General features: G+C 36.3%; 1 protein-coding gene across 1 annotated transcript in view; it reads right to left on the minus strand.

Moving 5' to 3' along the window:
* The window catches only part of LOC142337993 (uncharacterized), a 244,820-nt gene that overhangs the window by 74,414 nt on the left and 156,149 nt on the right, over positions 1–14,257 (minus strand). Inside the window, exons 35-36 of the mRNA XM_075387627.1 lie at positions 13,891–14,139; positions 5,695–5,874 (exon numbers count right to left, since the gene is read on the minus strand). Of these exons, the coding sequence (XP_075243742.1) occupies positions 5,695–5,874; positions 13,891–14,139 (429 nt within the window). The remainder of the gene's footprint in view (positions 1–5,694; positions 5,875–13,890; positions 14,140–14,257) is intronic.

The raw sequence follows: 14,257 nt of genomic DNA on the forward strand, positions 1-14,257 counted from the left end.
TGTCCCCGACCTCCAGCATGATGAGTTCGTATGCCGTTGGGTCGATATTTGGCGGTGTCGGTGAGCTAACGTCCTGGGTTCTGGGAACTGTAGTGGAGTCTCTAAAAAAAGAAAGGGTTAGATACGAGTGCATGGCAGGTTTAAGATGAGTACTTCTGGGATTTCCTGATAATCAGGATCATCCTCAAAAAAGTCCCTTGTTTGTGAAATACCACGTGAGCGATTACGCTTGTTAGGTTGAAAAGCGTGTTGTTGTAGTGACTGAAAATCAGGTTTTTTGTGTGAACCCATTGGTATTTCATAGCTTTGTAAATGGAAGTTAGTAGTGTAGATATGTGGTGTTTGTTTGAATTATTGTGCGCTGGAGAAGAGAATTTCTTATAGAAGTTTTCAAACTTTTTGTGTAATAGATTCAATTCATTTTGAGAGTGTGGAGTGCAACTGTCGACAGAATGTTGACGTTGTTTTTAAGGTGAGGGTGGTTTATATTGTGTTGAATCAGATTGTAATACGTGGAATATTGTTTGTGAAAATACTCCAAAGAGTCCGGAGGTTGTAATTTTAGCCAATGTAATATTGGGTTCTAAGAGTGATTTATAATTGTATTTGTTAAACGCACTACGAAATAGGCCAAATAGGCACTGTAAAAAGTTAAAGACAGTCTACATTATGGCTATTTCTTTTAAGACGTACCAAGGGTATCCAAAAATTCCTATGAAGGATTCTTTTAAATAGTTGCCATTGATTAAGTCACGCAAGTCAAGGCGGCGGAGGGTGAATTTTTTCCCGTTAATAAAGAGTTCGTTGAAATAATTATTATATTCGCTTTGTAGTTGTGAGCATTGTGCTTGTAAATGTATTGTTTTGCAAGGTCTGCAAAATTAGCTGCTTGTGCTACTTCAAATTTCTCAGCTGCGTCATCGACTAATTGGTTAAATTTCATTTTGTCTATTGATTTAGACCGATTTTGTTGACTGTATATACCAAGTTGTTGTGCGGTAAAATCTGCGCGGGTTTTCTACTTTGTCAGGCGTGAAAGTTCTGACGGGGTTGCGCGCCCTAATTGGACAGGGTGTTAAGCGATGTGTCATCGCCGTCTGCGTCGAGTGAAATTTTTTGATCAAAATTATCAGATTTACATAGTCCTCTAATAGAGCAAGGGATGGTTTTACGTGTAACCTTATCTACGAATTGTAGCTTATTTCAATAATATATAGGATTACGTTCAAAACATTGGTTTTGTAGTACATATAAGGGTGATGAAACTACTTTACACTGAAAAAGTGAAATGACGTTTGAAATTTGTAGTGTAGCAAATGTGTGTCGCTGTCCTGTGACGACATATCCTACGAGTGGAAATTTTTGTATCAAAAAGATAAAGGTGGTCTGTTTGAGATCGCGGTCAAGATCACAAAGTATTTTATAAATAGAAAACTCGTGTGGTCCATTTCTAATAAGACTCGGTTAACCATATAGTCGAGTTTTGCATCAATCTGTACATTTGGGTGTACAACACCAAACCAATTTTGTTTTCTAAAAAGTTCGTACTTTTCAGATTTACGATAAACGGCTGATTCTTGTGGTATAACATATCTATTCTTGTGGTATAACATATCATATATAACATCGTATGTTAGCTTTGGTATAAGGTGTGATGGGGGTGCGCCTTCAGGAACTGTTACGAGTGTATCTTTAAATTCAGCGGATGATTTACCGGTTATAAAGTTAAAACCTTCATTATATTGAATAAAAATGTCTTGGTATTGTGTGGCAAAATATGGCCGATCCTCATTACATTTGTGTAAAGGTTTTGTGAGACCCTCAAGACGAAAGAGTGCGGATTAATCGTAAGGGTGTTTTTGAAAACAACTTGAATACATTTGTGCATTGTGTTTATGACCAGAATTAGTTTCATTTTTTTTAGTATTTCACTAAAGTAGCGTTTTTGGAATTTGATCATCCGTGCATCTGATCTTCCGACATCAAAAAATCGACAGTGATTTTCGGGTTACCAGATAACTGTGGCCTTAATAGCGTGGTTGGGAGGACAGTAGCCCCTTTCAAGATCACATTTAATACGGATTTTACCATAATAAATGCTTTCTGATTTTTCAAGTGAGTGTAATATTTGTTAATTGAAGTGACCATCCTAGTGTGTGGATGACATGAAATTCGTGTTCCGGATTTCTACCTGGACAATTAGCCCAGGGTTTATCAGTGGCGTTTGGGATCCATTCATGGTCCCCTGGATTATAGATCATGCTTCAGTGTTGGAATGCAAAAGATCGGTAGCGATCAAGTTGAAAACGGCCTTGTTTGGTTTCGATATTCGGTTGCTAGCATGGGTCATCGGGTCTACCAAATTGCAATATTTGTGGGTGATAGTGATGTTTACTGATGAGACCAATCCGTGTAAGTACTCTACGAGCTTCAATTTCTGTGGGAAAGAAAGGTCTTTCCATATTGTTAGCATACCAATTATCGTTATCAAGCCTAAAGCCTCTTTTAAGTGCGATTTTGTGACAGAAGCTTTCTCTGTCACTAAGTTTAGCGTGTAAGGCTTAAGCTCGTATTTGGAGTGTGCGAATTTGTGAAAAGTATTGCCTTTGGGCTGGGAGGATTTGAAAATCTGCTAGTTTGATTTTACATTCGCCAATTTTATTGAGCTTAAAATGCTGCATATTTGTGATGTGATTTGAGGAACAGTCATAATGTGTGACTATCAGGTCTTGTACGCCTGTTTTAGGTGGGGAAAATTTGTTTTGATCTACTTTAATTGTTTGTTTTAATGGAAGTGGGTATGAAAAAAATAAATTAAGCAATAAGAGAATTAGATTTGTAATGCACATGTAAACGAGAGTATATCTATCAAATTTAGAGTAAATTTCTTGAAAAGTAAATGGTGAGGGGTTTTTTTACGCTAAAAATAGGCGGTGCGGCAGCTTGTGGGTCAAATATTATTTTGTCTTGTTTTACAACAGTTTCAACCGAAAAAGTAAATTTCGATTGTTTTAATAGGTCGAATGCTCGTTGTTTTTGTACTGGTGTGATCTTATATGATTTAGAATTTCTTTGTTTAGACCAATGATGGAGTTGTTCGCCGTTATTGTGGTCTCCGAAAATGGAAAGAAGGGGAACAATAATTTTTGGATCAAGTTTCAGTGGTAAAGTTGGATAAATTCTAGTAGTATCTGGATATTTTCCGATACAATGGTGAGAATGTTGATCGGATCAGGTGTTGGTGAATTAGACCTGAGTGTGATTATAAGTTTAGTACCTTGGGAACTGAGTGGTTGTGAATTTTGAAAGGATGCTGATGAATTGACTATATTAAAAGAGTGATTCCAGTGTGCCTGTGAGAGTAAGCGTTCAATTTTAGAAATTGATTTTTGTGGCGGAATAACAAGATTATTCGCAATTTCTGATGGAGTAGGTGAAGGAAATTGAGAACTGAGTATGTCCGATATAAAAGTGTCGGAAATTAGGCTGATCTCTTGTGGTGTATCAATAATATTTGAAACAGTCTGAATTGACTGTGGCAATTCAGAGCTATGAGTTTTATTTGTGTTTGCAAAATTTAAAGGTTGTGTGGAAAATTGTGGAATGTTTCAATAAGTAATTTATTCGGTTTGTGGTGCTCGTGGTGGAGCTGGTATAATTTTTGGTGGTTTTGATAATTATGTGTGTTGTTAGTAGTATTGCTTGTGACATTATTTTTGTTGTTATTCTGATTATTGTTTTGATCATTACTTTCAAGGTTAATTAGTGTATTTACCGTATGTGATCAAAAAAGTGTTGCGTCATCTAATAATGCTGAGTTAAAATCTGTTTCTGTGGTCTCATTTAGATGGAGGTCTGTTCGTTGAGAATGAATTATAGTATCCATTTTCTCTATTGGTGAAGCTTCCAGAGAAGTGTTTGTATTTTCAGGAGTATTTGTGCAAGTAAATGGTTGAGTGTCTGCATTATAGTTTTTAGTTTCTATGTTTTGGCGATTAATGGTGAATTTTTGAATAGTTTCAGATGGTATTTCCGGAAAATTTACAAAATTCTGTAGAAACCAGTGTGAATCATAAATATAATGGAGTGTCTCAGGTAGTTTAGGTAGTATTTGTGTGAATGTGTCTGCTATTAGCTTTGTGGCTGGAAAAATGTGTCTTACCAAACGTTTTCAAAATCGGTGAATATACCAAGATAAGAGTGTAAGAGAATCGAGAATCTCTTCATCGTCTAGGTCTGCATCTTTTACAGAAGTTATGTATATTTTAGGATAGTGGGTGAAGCCTTCTATCTCCTGTCGAGCGGTTTTGTGTACGCTATTTTTCCGTGATTGTGATGCATTAGAATTAAGGGTGGATGCAAGGCGTTTAAGAAATTCGAAAGAGGATTTTCGAAATACCACTTCTCTATCCGATGGTTGTTTTTCTGAACATTTTCCGTTAAGGAATTCAAATAGTGTATCAGATAGTGATTTAAATAAAGTGTCATATATGAGAGAAGTATAGGTGTTTGTTAGAGGATCACAAATGAAAAGAACTGAGCCCTTTGTGAGTAAAGCTCCGTAAATTTCAACTAAATTTAAAAGAAAGGAGGTTCCTGAAACCTGTGTTTTCTTTTCTGATAAAGAGAGGAGAGGCTGTTGCTCTACTGCCAAATAGTGGCATTTGAGCTGTTTTGCTGTGTTTAGGAGAATGTTTAACTCGTCTTGGTGTCTATAGTGTTTAACTTCAAAAGGTAAAATTTTGCGTATTAGACGTTTGTTCTGTTGTGTAAGAACAGCTAGTTGTAATTTGTCCAAGTGTGTCGGTACGTGAGAGGAGGGTTGATCAACGTGATGATCCATTTTGTTTATTTCTTTGTTTAAATATGAGTAGTTTTGATTTTATTGGGGTTGTGTTCCCCTTTTTCTTAAGCTTGAAGTTGATAAAGAGTAAAAAGCTATGTAATCTATTTCCAAGTTTCTTTCTCAAGAGAGAAAGTGGTGTTTTGTGTGAGTTCTTTTCACGGTTAAAGTTTGTTAACTCACTGGTCGCACCAGTTAAAGCAGACCCGAGATTGGCTCCTTTTACAGCCTTAAAGTATAAAGAGCTAGGGCTACTTATTTCTGCGCGCGAAGTAGGATTACCTAGATCTCTCAGACTATCCGACTCAGTAAAACACTAACGATAAACTTCTATTATTACTGTGGTAATAAAGTACAGCACCGGAGTCAAGACTTTACACTTGGTGTATCTAACTAATAGACTGGTTATAGTTAGTGAAGTTGTCTCTATATAAAAGAGAATACTGTCTTCTCAGTCTCTGATTGGATGGAGGTGTACATCCAGTATTTCTACTGCTACAAAATAGTTTCCATACTAATAAGCCTCTGTCAAACAGTCAAATTAATGAATATTTCTAACCGAACAGGGCGCTCCGCTTAGTTGCAATGGACCAGACCATAGAATTTATTTGTTTTAATAATACCGCAAGATATATATATATATATATATATAATACATACATATATATGTATATATATATATATATATAAATATTTATATATATATATATATATATATATATTATATATCTATATATATATATATATATATATATATATATATAGTTCTATTGTAGATTGTAGTCTTCAAACTGACGACGGGGTGGGGGGTGATGATCTTGATCTATGAAACAGTTCCGGTATTTGTTCACCTTGCTCTTCGCGGCCGTGGTCCCAATCGTGGAGTCGTTTGGCTTTCCTTTGAGTGATAAGACTCGGGCGATGGTCGTAGCATCCTGGGTGAAGGACTTCTGGGAGTTTTGTATGGAGTGTGGGCGGACTCCCTGGGGGTGTGCGAGTGATGAGCACATTCGTACGAGGATTGTTCGACTCCTGGGATGTATTAGACATTTAGACTCAGAGGTTGCTTAAACTTCCTCTCTCTGATGTATTGAAAACAATTATGTATCTATTAAAATTTTCAAAAAACCTTCAAACATAGCCAGCAGATTGCCGGAAAACAACCGCCATTGACGCGCTTGATGCACATCGGGATTGAAACAAATAAAGAAAAAAAGAGATAAAGTGACCAATTTTTTTCTTTTTTTTCAAAAAAGTGTTCTAGTTCGGCGTGCAGTTTCAGCTGGTTTCTAAAACCATACTTATTTGTTCTAAACTGAAAGCTAATAAGTTTAAAACCAATGTCAGCTAGCAAACACTCTAATGAACTTTGATAACCTAATTCTCAATGACTTAATGACCGGGCTTTATCGGTTAATCGCGTCTCGTTTGATTTTTCTCTTTTCACTTTGACATTATTCACCACATTGTGTAATTGAATGCGTGAAACAAAAAACGTGATCAAAAGGTAAAGCGAAATACAAAAACATAGCAGGACAAGTCCTGACGAAAAATTCAAAGAAGTTTCATTGACTAAACATAAGACTAGACCTAGAACGGACTCTGAATGAATTGGGAAAACCATTTCTAAAAAAGCAGATTGAAAAAGATTAAAAAAATCATTGTCAAAATGCTTCATGTGAACAAAAAACCACTAGCGGGAGATGGAAATTTGGTTCAAACACAAAACTAGGCCTAAAAGAACTATTAATGGATTAGGAAAAGCATTTAGAAAAATTCGATCCAAAACATTGAAGAAAACCGATCTTAAATTCAATCTTAAAAATCAAAGTGAAATTGCCGCATGTTTTCAAAAAAACCACAGGCGAGAAAGCGAATTTTTGTTCAAACACCGTTTTCTAACTCTACTTCAAAATTAGAGTAAAAAAATTTCACGCCGCACAACCACTTGCTTTTTCGCTCCACTTCCTGTTTCGTCGTAACCAAAATCTTCACTCCAATTTGATTTCAAAATTCATTAAAATGTGTGAACAGATCTTAAAAAAAGACAACGCTCAATACAATTCAAATTTTTTGAATTGCAAAGAAAAGAGCGCCTAAATGATAGCCGTTGAGAGGCTGTCGGCGGCAATTAAAACACATAATCGAACAACATTTTGACGTCGAAGTACCGATTCTAACGAGCCTCCTTGTCTTGTTTTAAAGTTTTAAAATGGAAACATACTTTTTCATCCAAAAATTGCCAAGAACTTGACAATTTTTGGAACTGCTGCTTCACACTCCCCCATGGGATCTTTATTACTTGGCAAAATTCCTGGCAATTAAAAATGCACGAGAATTTTTTGAAAACTGGAACAGTCAGAAGAAGATCTGACACAGAGTGACCCTTTAAAAAACGTACTTTGACATTCAGTAGGAATGGCTCTCAATTAGGTTAGCAATAATCCAAATAACCTATGTGGCACGTGGAAGCAACCTCCGTGACAGATCAGTAATAGGCTTCAATGGATTTAGTCAAATGTATATTAGCAGTACTCGGAATCATATAGCTTAAGAGGTTAAAATGAAATTTAACAATTTTCTCATCTCTATTCTTATTCTTCTTGAGTTTAAGCAACTTATATTGTTATAGAGATTATTAGCTACCTTGACGTAGATCGCATTAAATTTTTAAACTAATTTTCTCTTTTTTAAGAGGCCCTTTATAAACTCAATTTGAGAGTCAGGACTCGAAATTTTTATTTATTTTTTTACAATGATCCAAAAAGTGCTTACAAAGCGATATATCAGTATGAAGTTTTTCTAAAAATGGACGACAAAAAGTTACCTCAAAAGATACCACAAAAGAGGGCTAATTACCAGATAAATGAATCTAGCATGTTAAGGCTTTATTGTTAAGGCTCGTGTGAAGGTTTATTTTTGTGTGCGGTCATACAAAATTTATGCTCACTACACTGGAGTGGGGCGAAACATAATGGATCCGAAAAGCGCTCTGAATGAGCTGAAATGCGCCAAAATTTTGAGTACGCATTAAAACTTTTTAAACATAACCGACTAACGTCGGGCGAATTGCTCTCAAACGACCGGCGAGCGGTTGGCTTCGTCAGTATCTAGCCACTGTTCAGTGAGGTTGGCTTTAGCTTGATTGAAGGGGCCTGAAATTAGGGTAATAGACGATGACATCACGCCATATAACAGCCGCTGAAGTGCGGCATCAACAAAAGAGTTAAGGAGAGAGAGAGAGAGAGAGAGTGCCGCACAACCACTTGCTTTTTCGCTCCACTTCCTGTTTCGTCGTAACCAAAATCTTCACTCCAATTTGATTTCAAAATTCATTAAAATGTGTGAACAGATCTTAAAAAAAGACAACGCTCAATACAATTCAAATTTTTTGAATTGCAAAGAAAAGAGCGCCTAAATGATAGCCGTTGAGAGGCTGTCGGCGGCAATTAAAACACATAATCGAACAACATTTTGACGTCGAAGTACCGATTCTAACGAGCCTCCTTGTCTTGTTTTAAAGTTTTAAAATGGAAACATACTTTTTCATCCAAAAATTGCCAAGAACTTGACAATTTTTGGAACTGCTGCTTCACACTCCCCCATGGGATCTTTATTACTTGGCAAAATTCCTGGCAATTAAAAATGCACGAGAATTTTTTGAAAACTGGAACAGTCAGAAGAAGATCTGACACAGAGTGACCCTTTAAAAAACGTACTTTGACATTCAGTAGGAATGGCTCTCAATTAGGTTAGCAATAATCCAAATAACCTATGTGGCACGTGGAAGCAACCTCCGTGACAGATCAGTAATAGGCTTCAATGGATTTAGTCAAATGTATATTAGCAGTACTCGGAATCATATAGCTTAAGAGGTTAAAATGAAATTTAACAATTTTCTCATCTCTATTCTTATTCTTCTTGAGTTTAAGCAACTTATATTGTTATAGAGATTATTAGCTACCTTGACGTAGATCGCATTAAATTTTTAAACTAATTTTCTCTTTTTTAAGAGGCCCTTTATAAACTCAATTTGAGAGTCAGGACTCGAAATTTTTATTTATTTTTTTACAATGATCCAAAAAGTGCTTACAAAGCGATATATCAGTATGAAGTTTTTCTAAAAATGGACGACAAAAAGTTACCTCAAAAGATACCACAAAAGAGGGCTAATTACCAGATAAATGAATCTAGCATGTTAAGGCTTTATTGTTAAGGCTCGTGTGAAGGTTTATTTTTGTGTGCGGTCATACAAAATTTATGCTCACTACACTGGAGTGGGGCGAAACATAATGGATCCGAAAAGCGCTCTGAATGAGCTGAAATGCGCCAAAATTTTGAGTACGCATTAAAACTTTTTAAACATAACCGACTAACGTCGGGCGAATTGCTCTCAAACGACCGGCGAGCGGTTGGCTTCGTCAGTATCTAGCCACTGTTCAGTGAGGTTGGCTTTAGCTTGATTGAAGGGGCCTGAAATTAGGGTAATAGACGATGACATCACGCCATATAACAGCCGCTGAAGTGCGGCATCAACAAAAGAGTTAAGGAGAGAGAGAGAGAGAGAGAGTGCGAGATTAAACGTGAGCGCAAAAGAGAAGGAACGAAACACCAGCCAACACACACACAAACACACACACATACAGAGAGAGAAAGAGAGCTAGGAATTCTTTCCATGATGAGATTCGACTCTACAAATTCAAGTTTTCTAGCCTTTTTAGTAACTAAATTATATAGAAATTAAAAGTGCAAAATTCAAATGAAAAGTTTCCACATTTCACAGTAAAGAAAATGTTTAAAATCAATTTTTGTTTCTGGATTTTTGTCATGTAACTCATCTGCAAGACTTACAAAGCTTCGTTGGCCATTAATGATCGTTTTACTCAGAAAAGGACAAAAATATTCAAAAATTTAAAAAACAATTGCAAATTTTAACAAAATCATGCTAATATTCGTAAAAATAATGTCTTAAGAAAACAATTCCATTGTCTCAAGAGACTATCCACTGTCCCTATTTCAAGTCCTAAACAGTTTCACTGGCTCATAAAGATCCATACATGATAACAATTTTTCAAAAACTTTTCAGATTACATTTTATCAAAACATTGCGAAAACTCGAGTCATTAAAAAAAAGAAAACTATCCAATTATCTTTAAAAAACTAAGCAGCGGCTTACTATCAAACCTCGAAGGAGGTTTCTTGGCTCTTGAGGCTGGAAAAACCAAAAAAATGACGAACAATTTCAATAAATATTGCCGAAAATTTCAAAAAAGGCTACTTCTTGTTAAATGTTATAACCTTTAAAAACACTCCATTGCACCTAGAAACTATACAATAACTTATTATCAAACTCTAGAGGATGTTCCTTGGCTCTTGAGTCTCGATAAAACCATAAAATGACAGAAATTGTAAAATAGAACTTAAAAAAATTGCAAGTTTTATGAAAAAATTGATATAATTTATGATATTAAAAACTTTAAACTATTCTTTGGCCTGCAATATTTTTTGCTAATCTATCATCAAGGCCTAGAGGAGGTTTCTTAAATCCTGGGGCTGAAAAAACTTAGACAATGAGAACAAATTTTGAAAAATCTGAAGAAAAATTCAAGTTTTATCAAACAATTGCTAAAATTTGTGATGTTAAAATGTTGAAAACCATTCCATTACCACCAAAAACTATGCAGTGAACTCTATTATCAATACTTAGAAGAGACTGATTGGCACATGAAGCTCGATAAACCTAAAAAACGACAAAAATTTTCAAAAACCTTGAAAAAATTTGAAAGTTTTGTCAAAAAAATGCAAAAATTTGTAATGTTGAAATGTCGAAACCATTCTATTACCATTAGAAGCTATGCAGTAACCTATTATCAAACCATGGAGTGGGTTTTGTGACACTTAGGGCTGAGGCTGATAAAACTCAAAAAATTACAAAAATTTTCAAAAAGCTTGAAAAAAATTGTGAAAATTAGTACAAATTTGCGTGTTTTTATCGAGCGGTTGTTCGTCAGTAGCCACGCGGGGGATGCACTGGGGTGCTGATGGAGCTGGCAACCGTCGGTTGGGGGGGGCAACCGCGCGGTGGGGAGGTGGGGGCAATAGGGGGGATCAACAGTTGGGGGGGGTCTTCAACCTCTAAGAACTCAATTTGAGAGTCAGGACTCAAAATTTTTATTTATTTTTTTACAATGATCCAAAAAGTGCTTAAAAAGCGATATATCAGTATGAAGTTTTTCTAAAAATGGACGACAAAAAGTTACCTCAAAAGATACCACAAAAGAGGGCTAATTACCAGATAAATGAATCTAGCATGTTAAGGCTTTATTGTTAAGGCTCGTGTGAAGGTTTATTTTTGTGTGCGGTCATACAAAATTTATGCTCACTACACTGGAGTGGGGCGAAACATAATGGATCCGAAAAGCGCTCTGAATGAGCTGAAATGCGCCAAAATTTTGAGAACGCATTAAAACTTTTTAAACATAACCGACTAACGTCGGGCGAATTGCTCTCAAACGACCGGCGAGCGGTTGGCTTCGTCAGTATCTAGCCACTGTTCAGTGAGGTTGGCTTTAGCTTGATTGAAGGGGCCTGAAATTAGGGTAATAGACGATGACATCACGCCATATAACAGCCGCTGAAGTGCGGCATCAACAAAAGAGTTAAGGAGAGAGAGAGAGAGAGAGAGAGTGCGAGATTAAACGTGAGCGCAAAAGAGAAGGAACGAAACACCAGCCAACACACACACAAACACACACACACACACATACAGAGAGAGAAAGAGAGCTAGGAATTCTTTCCATGATGAGATTCGACTCTACAAATTCAAGTTTTCTAGCCTTGTTAGTAACTAAATTATATAGAAATTAAAAGTGCAAAATTCAAATGAAAAGTTTCCACATTTCACAGTAAAGAAAATGTTTAAAATCAATTTTTGTTTCTGGATTTTTGTCATGTAACTCATCTGCAAGACTTACAAAGCTTCGTTGGCCATTAATGATCGTTTTACTCAGAAAAGGACAAAAATATTCAAAAAATTAAAAAACAATTGCAAATTTTAACAAAATCATGCTAATATTCGTAAAAATAATGTCTTAAGAAAACAATTCCATTGTCTCAAGAGACTATCCACTGTCCCTATTTCAAGTCCTAAACAGTTTCACTGGCTCATGAGGATCCATACATGATAACAATTTTTCAAAAACTTTTCAGATTACATTTTATCAAAACATTGCGAAAACTCGAGTCATTAAAAAAAAGAAAACTATCCAATTATCTTTAAAAAACTAAGCAGCGGCTTACTATCAAACCTCGAAGGAGGTTTCTTGGCTCTTGAGGCTGGAAAAACCAAAAAAATGACGAACAATTTCAATAAATATTGCCGAAAATTTCAAAAAAGGCTACTTCTTGTTAAATGTTATAACCTTTAAAAACACTCCATTGCACCTAGAAACTATACAATAACTTATTATCAAACTCTAGAGGATGTTCCTTGGCTCTTGAGTCTCGATAAAACCATAAAATGACAGAAATTGTAAAATAGAACTTAAAAAAATTGCAAGTTTTATGAAAAAATTGATATAATTTATGATATTAAAAAGTTTAAACTATTCTTTGGCCTGCAATATTTTTTGCTAATCTATCATCAAGGCCTAGAGGAGGTTTCTTAAATCCTGGGGCTGAAAAAACTTAGACAATGAGAACAAATTTTGAAAAATCTGAAGAAAAATTCAAGTTTTATCAAACAATTGCTAAAATTTGTGATGTTAAAATGTTGAAAACCATTCCATTACCACCAAAAACTATGCAGTGAACTCTATTATCAATACTTAGAAGAGACTGATTGGCACATGAAGCTCGATAAACCTAAAAAACGACAAAAATTTTCAAAAACCTTGAAAAAATTTGAAAGTTTTGTCAAAAAAATGCAAAAATTTGTAATGTTGAAATGTCGAAACCATTCTATTACCATTAGAAGCTATGCAGTAACCTATTATCAAACCATGGAGTGGGTTTTGTGACACTTAGGGCTGAGGCTGATAAAACTCAAAAAATTACAAAAATTTTCAAAAAGCTTGAAAAAAATTGTGAAAATTAGTACAAATTTGCGTGTTTTTATCGAGCGGTTGTTCGTCAGTAGCCACGCGGGGGATGCACTGGGGTGCTGATGGAGTTGGCAACCGTCGGTTGGGGGGGGGGGGCAACCGCGCGGTGGGGAGGTGGGGGCAATAGGGGGGATCAACAGTTGGGGGGGGGGTCTTCAACCTCTAAGAACCGCTCTTCACACCATAACTATAAGTCTCCAAAACGGTTTTGGGCTGAAGCAGAGCTGAAAGGCGCTAAGAGCACTTAATGCCCGCTGGGCGCTACCTGTTTATCTCGTTTGTGAGGACGAAAAGTCAAAAGCGTCAGACGAAAAATCTGTAGAGCAAAAATCGCATAAAAAAAGACCGACAGGACTAATATAATTGCTAAAAACTTCGTTTGAGAGCAATCAAAAATTCAGCACATCTTCAACGCATTTCCTATTTTTTACATAAATTCTTTGTATGTTCAGACCACATCTTATAAAATTTTCTTATAATTTCTTGCCTTTCATATTAATGGTTGATTTGTTAAGTACGTATGCAATGAGAAACGTGGGATCTTTTCCTTTTGCGCCCCCCCAGGTTAGTGGGTGCATATTATTTGCACACCCCAAACGCACGTACCAAATTTTTACACAATGATTAGCTATGTAAGTACTCGTGCTCTGTCACTGGGGGCGCATAACGTATTTGGGGGGCACAAACGGAAAAGATCCGAAGCGTGCCATATGTTGAACAAATCAGGGATCTTTTCCGTTTGTGCCCCCAGTACGTTGTGCGCCCCCCCCCAGTTACAGAGCACGTGTCATTACATAGTAAATCATTAAATCATTATGTAGAACTATTGCACGTGCGTCTGAGGGTTGCAAATAATATGCGCCCACTAAGCTCGGGGGGGGGGGGGGCACAAACGGAAAAGATCGTAAATCAAATTTCTTTGACACTACAATTTAGAAACACATCCCTTCAATAGTCGCTTCTTTTCTGACAGCTGAGCTGAAAGTAGGCCATTGGTATCTAGGCACATTATAATCTTTCAGGTCCTCGGAAGTCCAAGATTTCACACAGTTCTCGGGACGGGAGTGGTACGATCCGTAAGTGACCATGTCAGCAGTTGCAGCAACTCGGTTAGGAATCGGCATCGGGGGTTCCTCACGTTCTGGTTCTGGCGATGGAGGTGCTTCGTAGTCGACAACGTAGTTGGTTATGTATCTGTTTTGTGTTTTATTTGCGTCCTTTTCGCCAACCAGTCTTATGTCAATTATGAAGTGAATTATGATTTTAGCGGGGTCGAAATCTCAATGCCGTTTCAGCGAATTTTTGTAAAAAA

Source organism: Convolutriloba macropyga, chromosome 4, assembly GCF_964194025.1.
Source record: "Convolutriloba macropyga chromosome 4, txConMacr16.3, whole genome shotgun sequence".
NCBI lineage: Eukaryota > Metazoa > Xenacoelomorpha > Acoela > Convolutidae > Convolutriloba > Convolutriloba macropyga.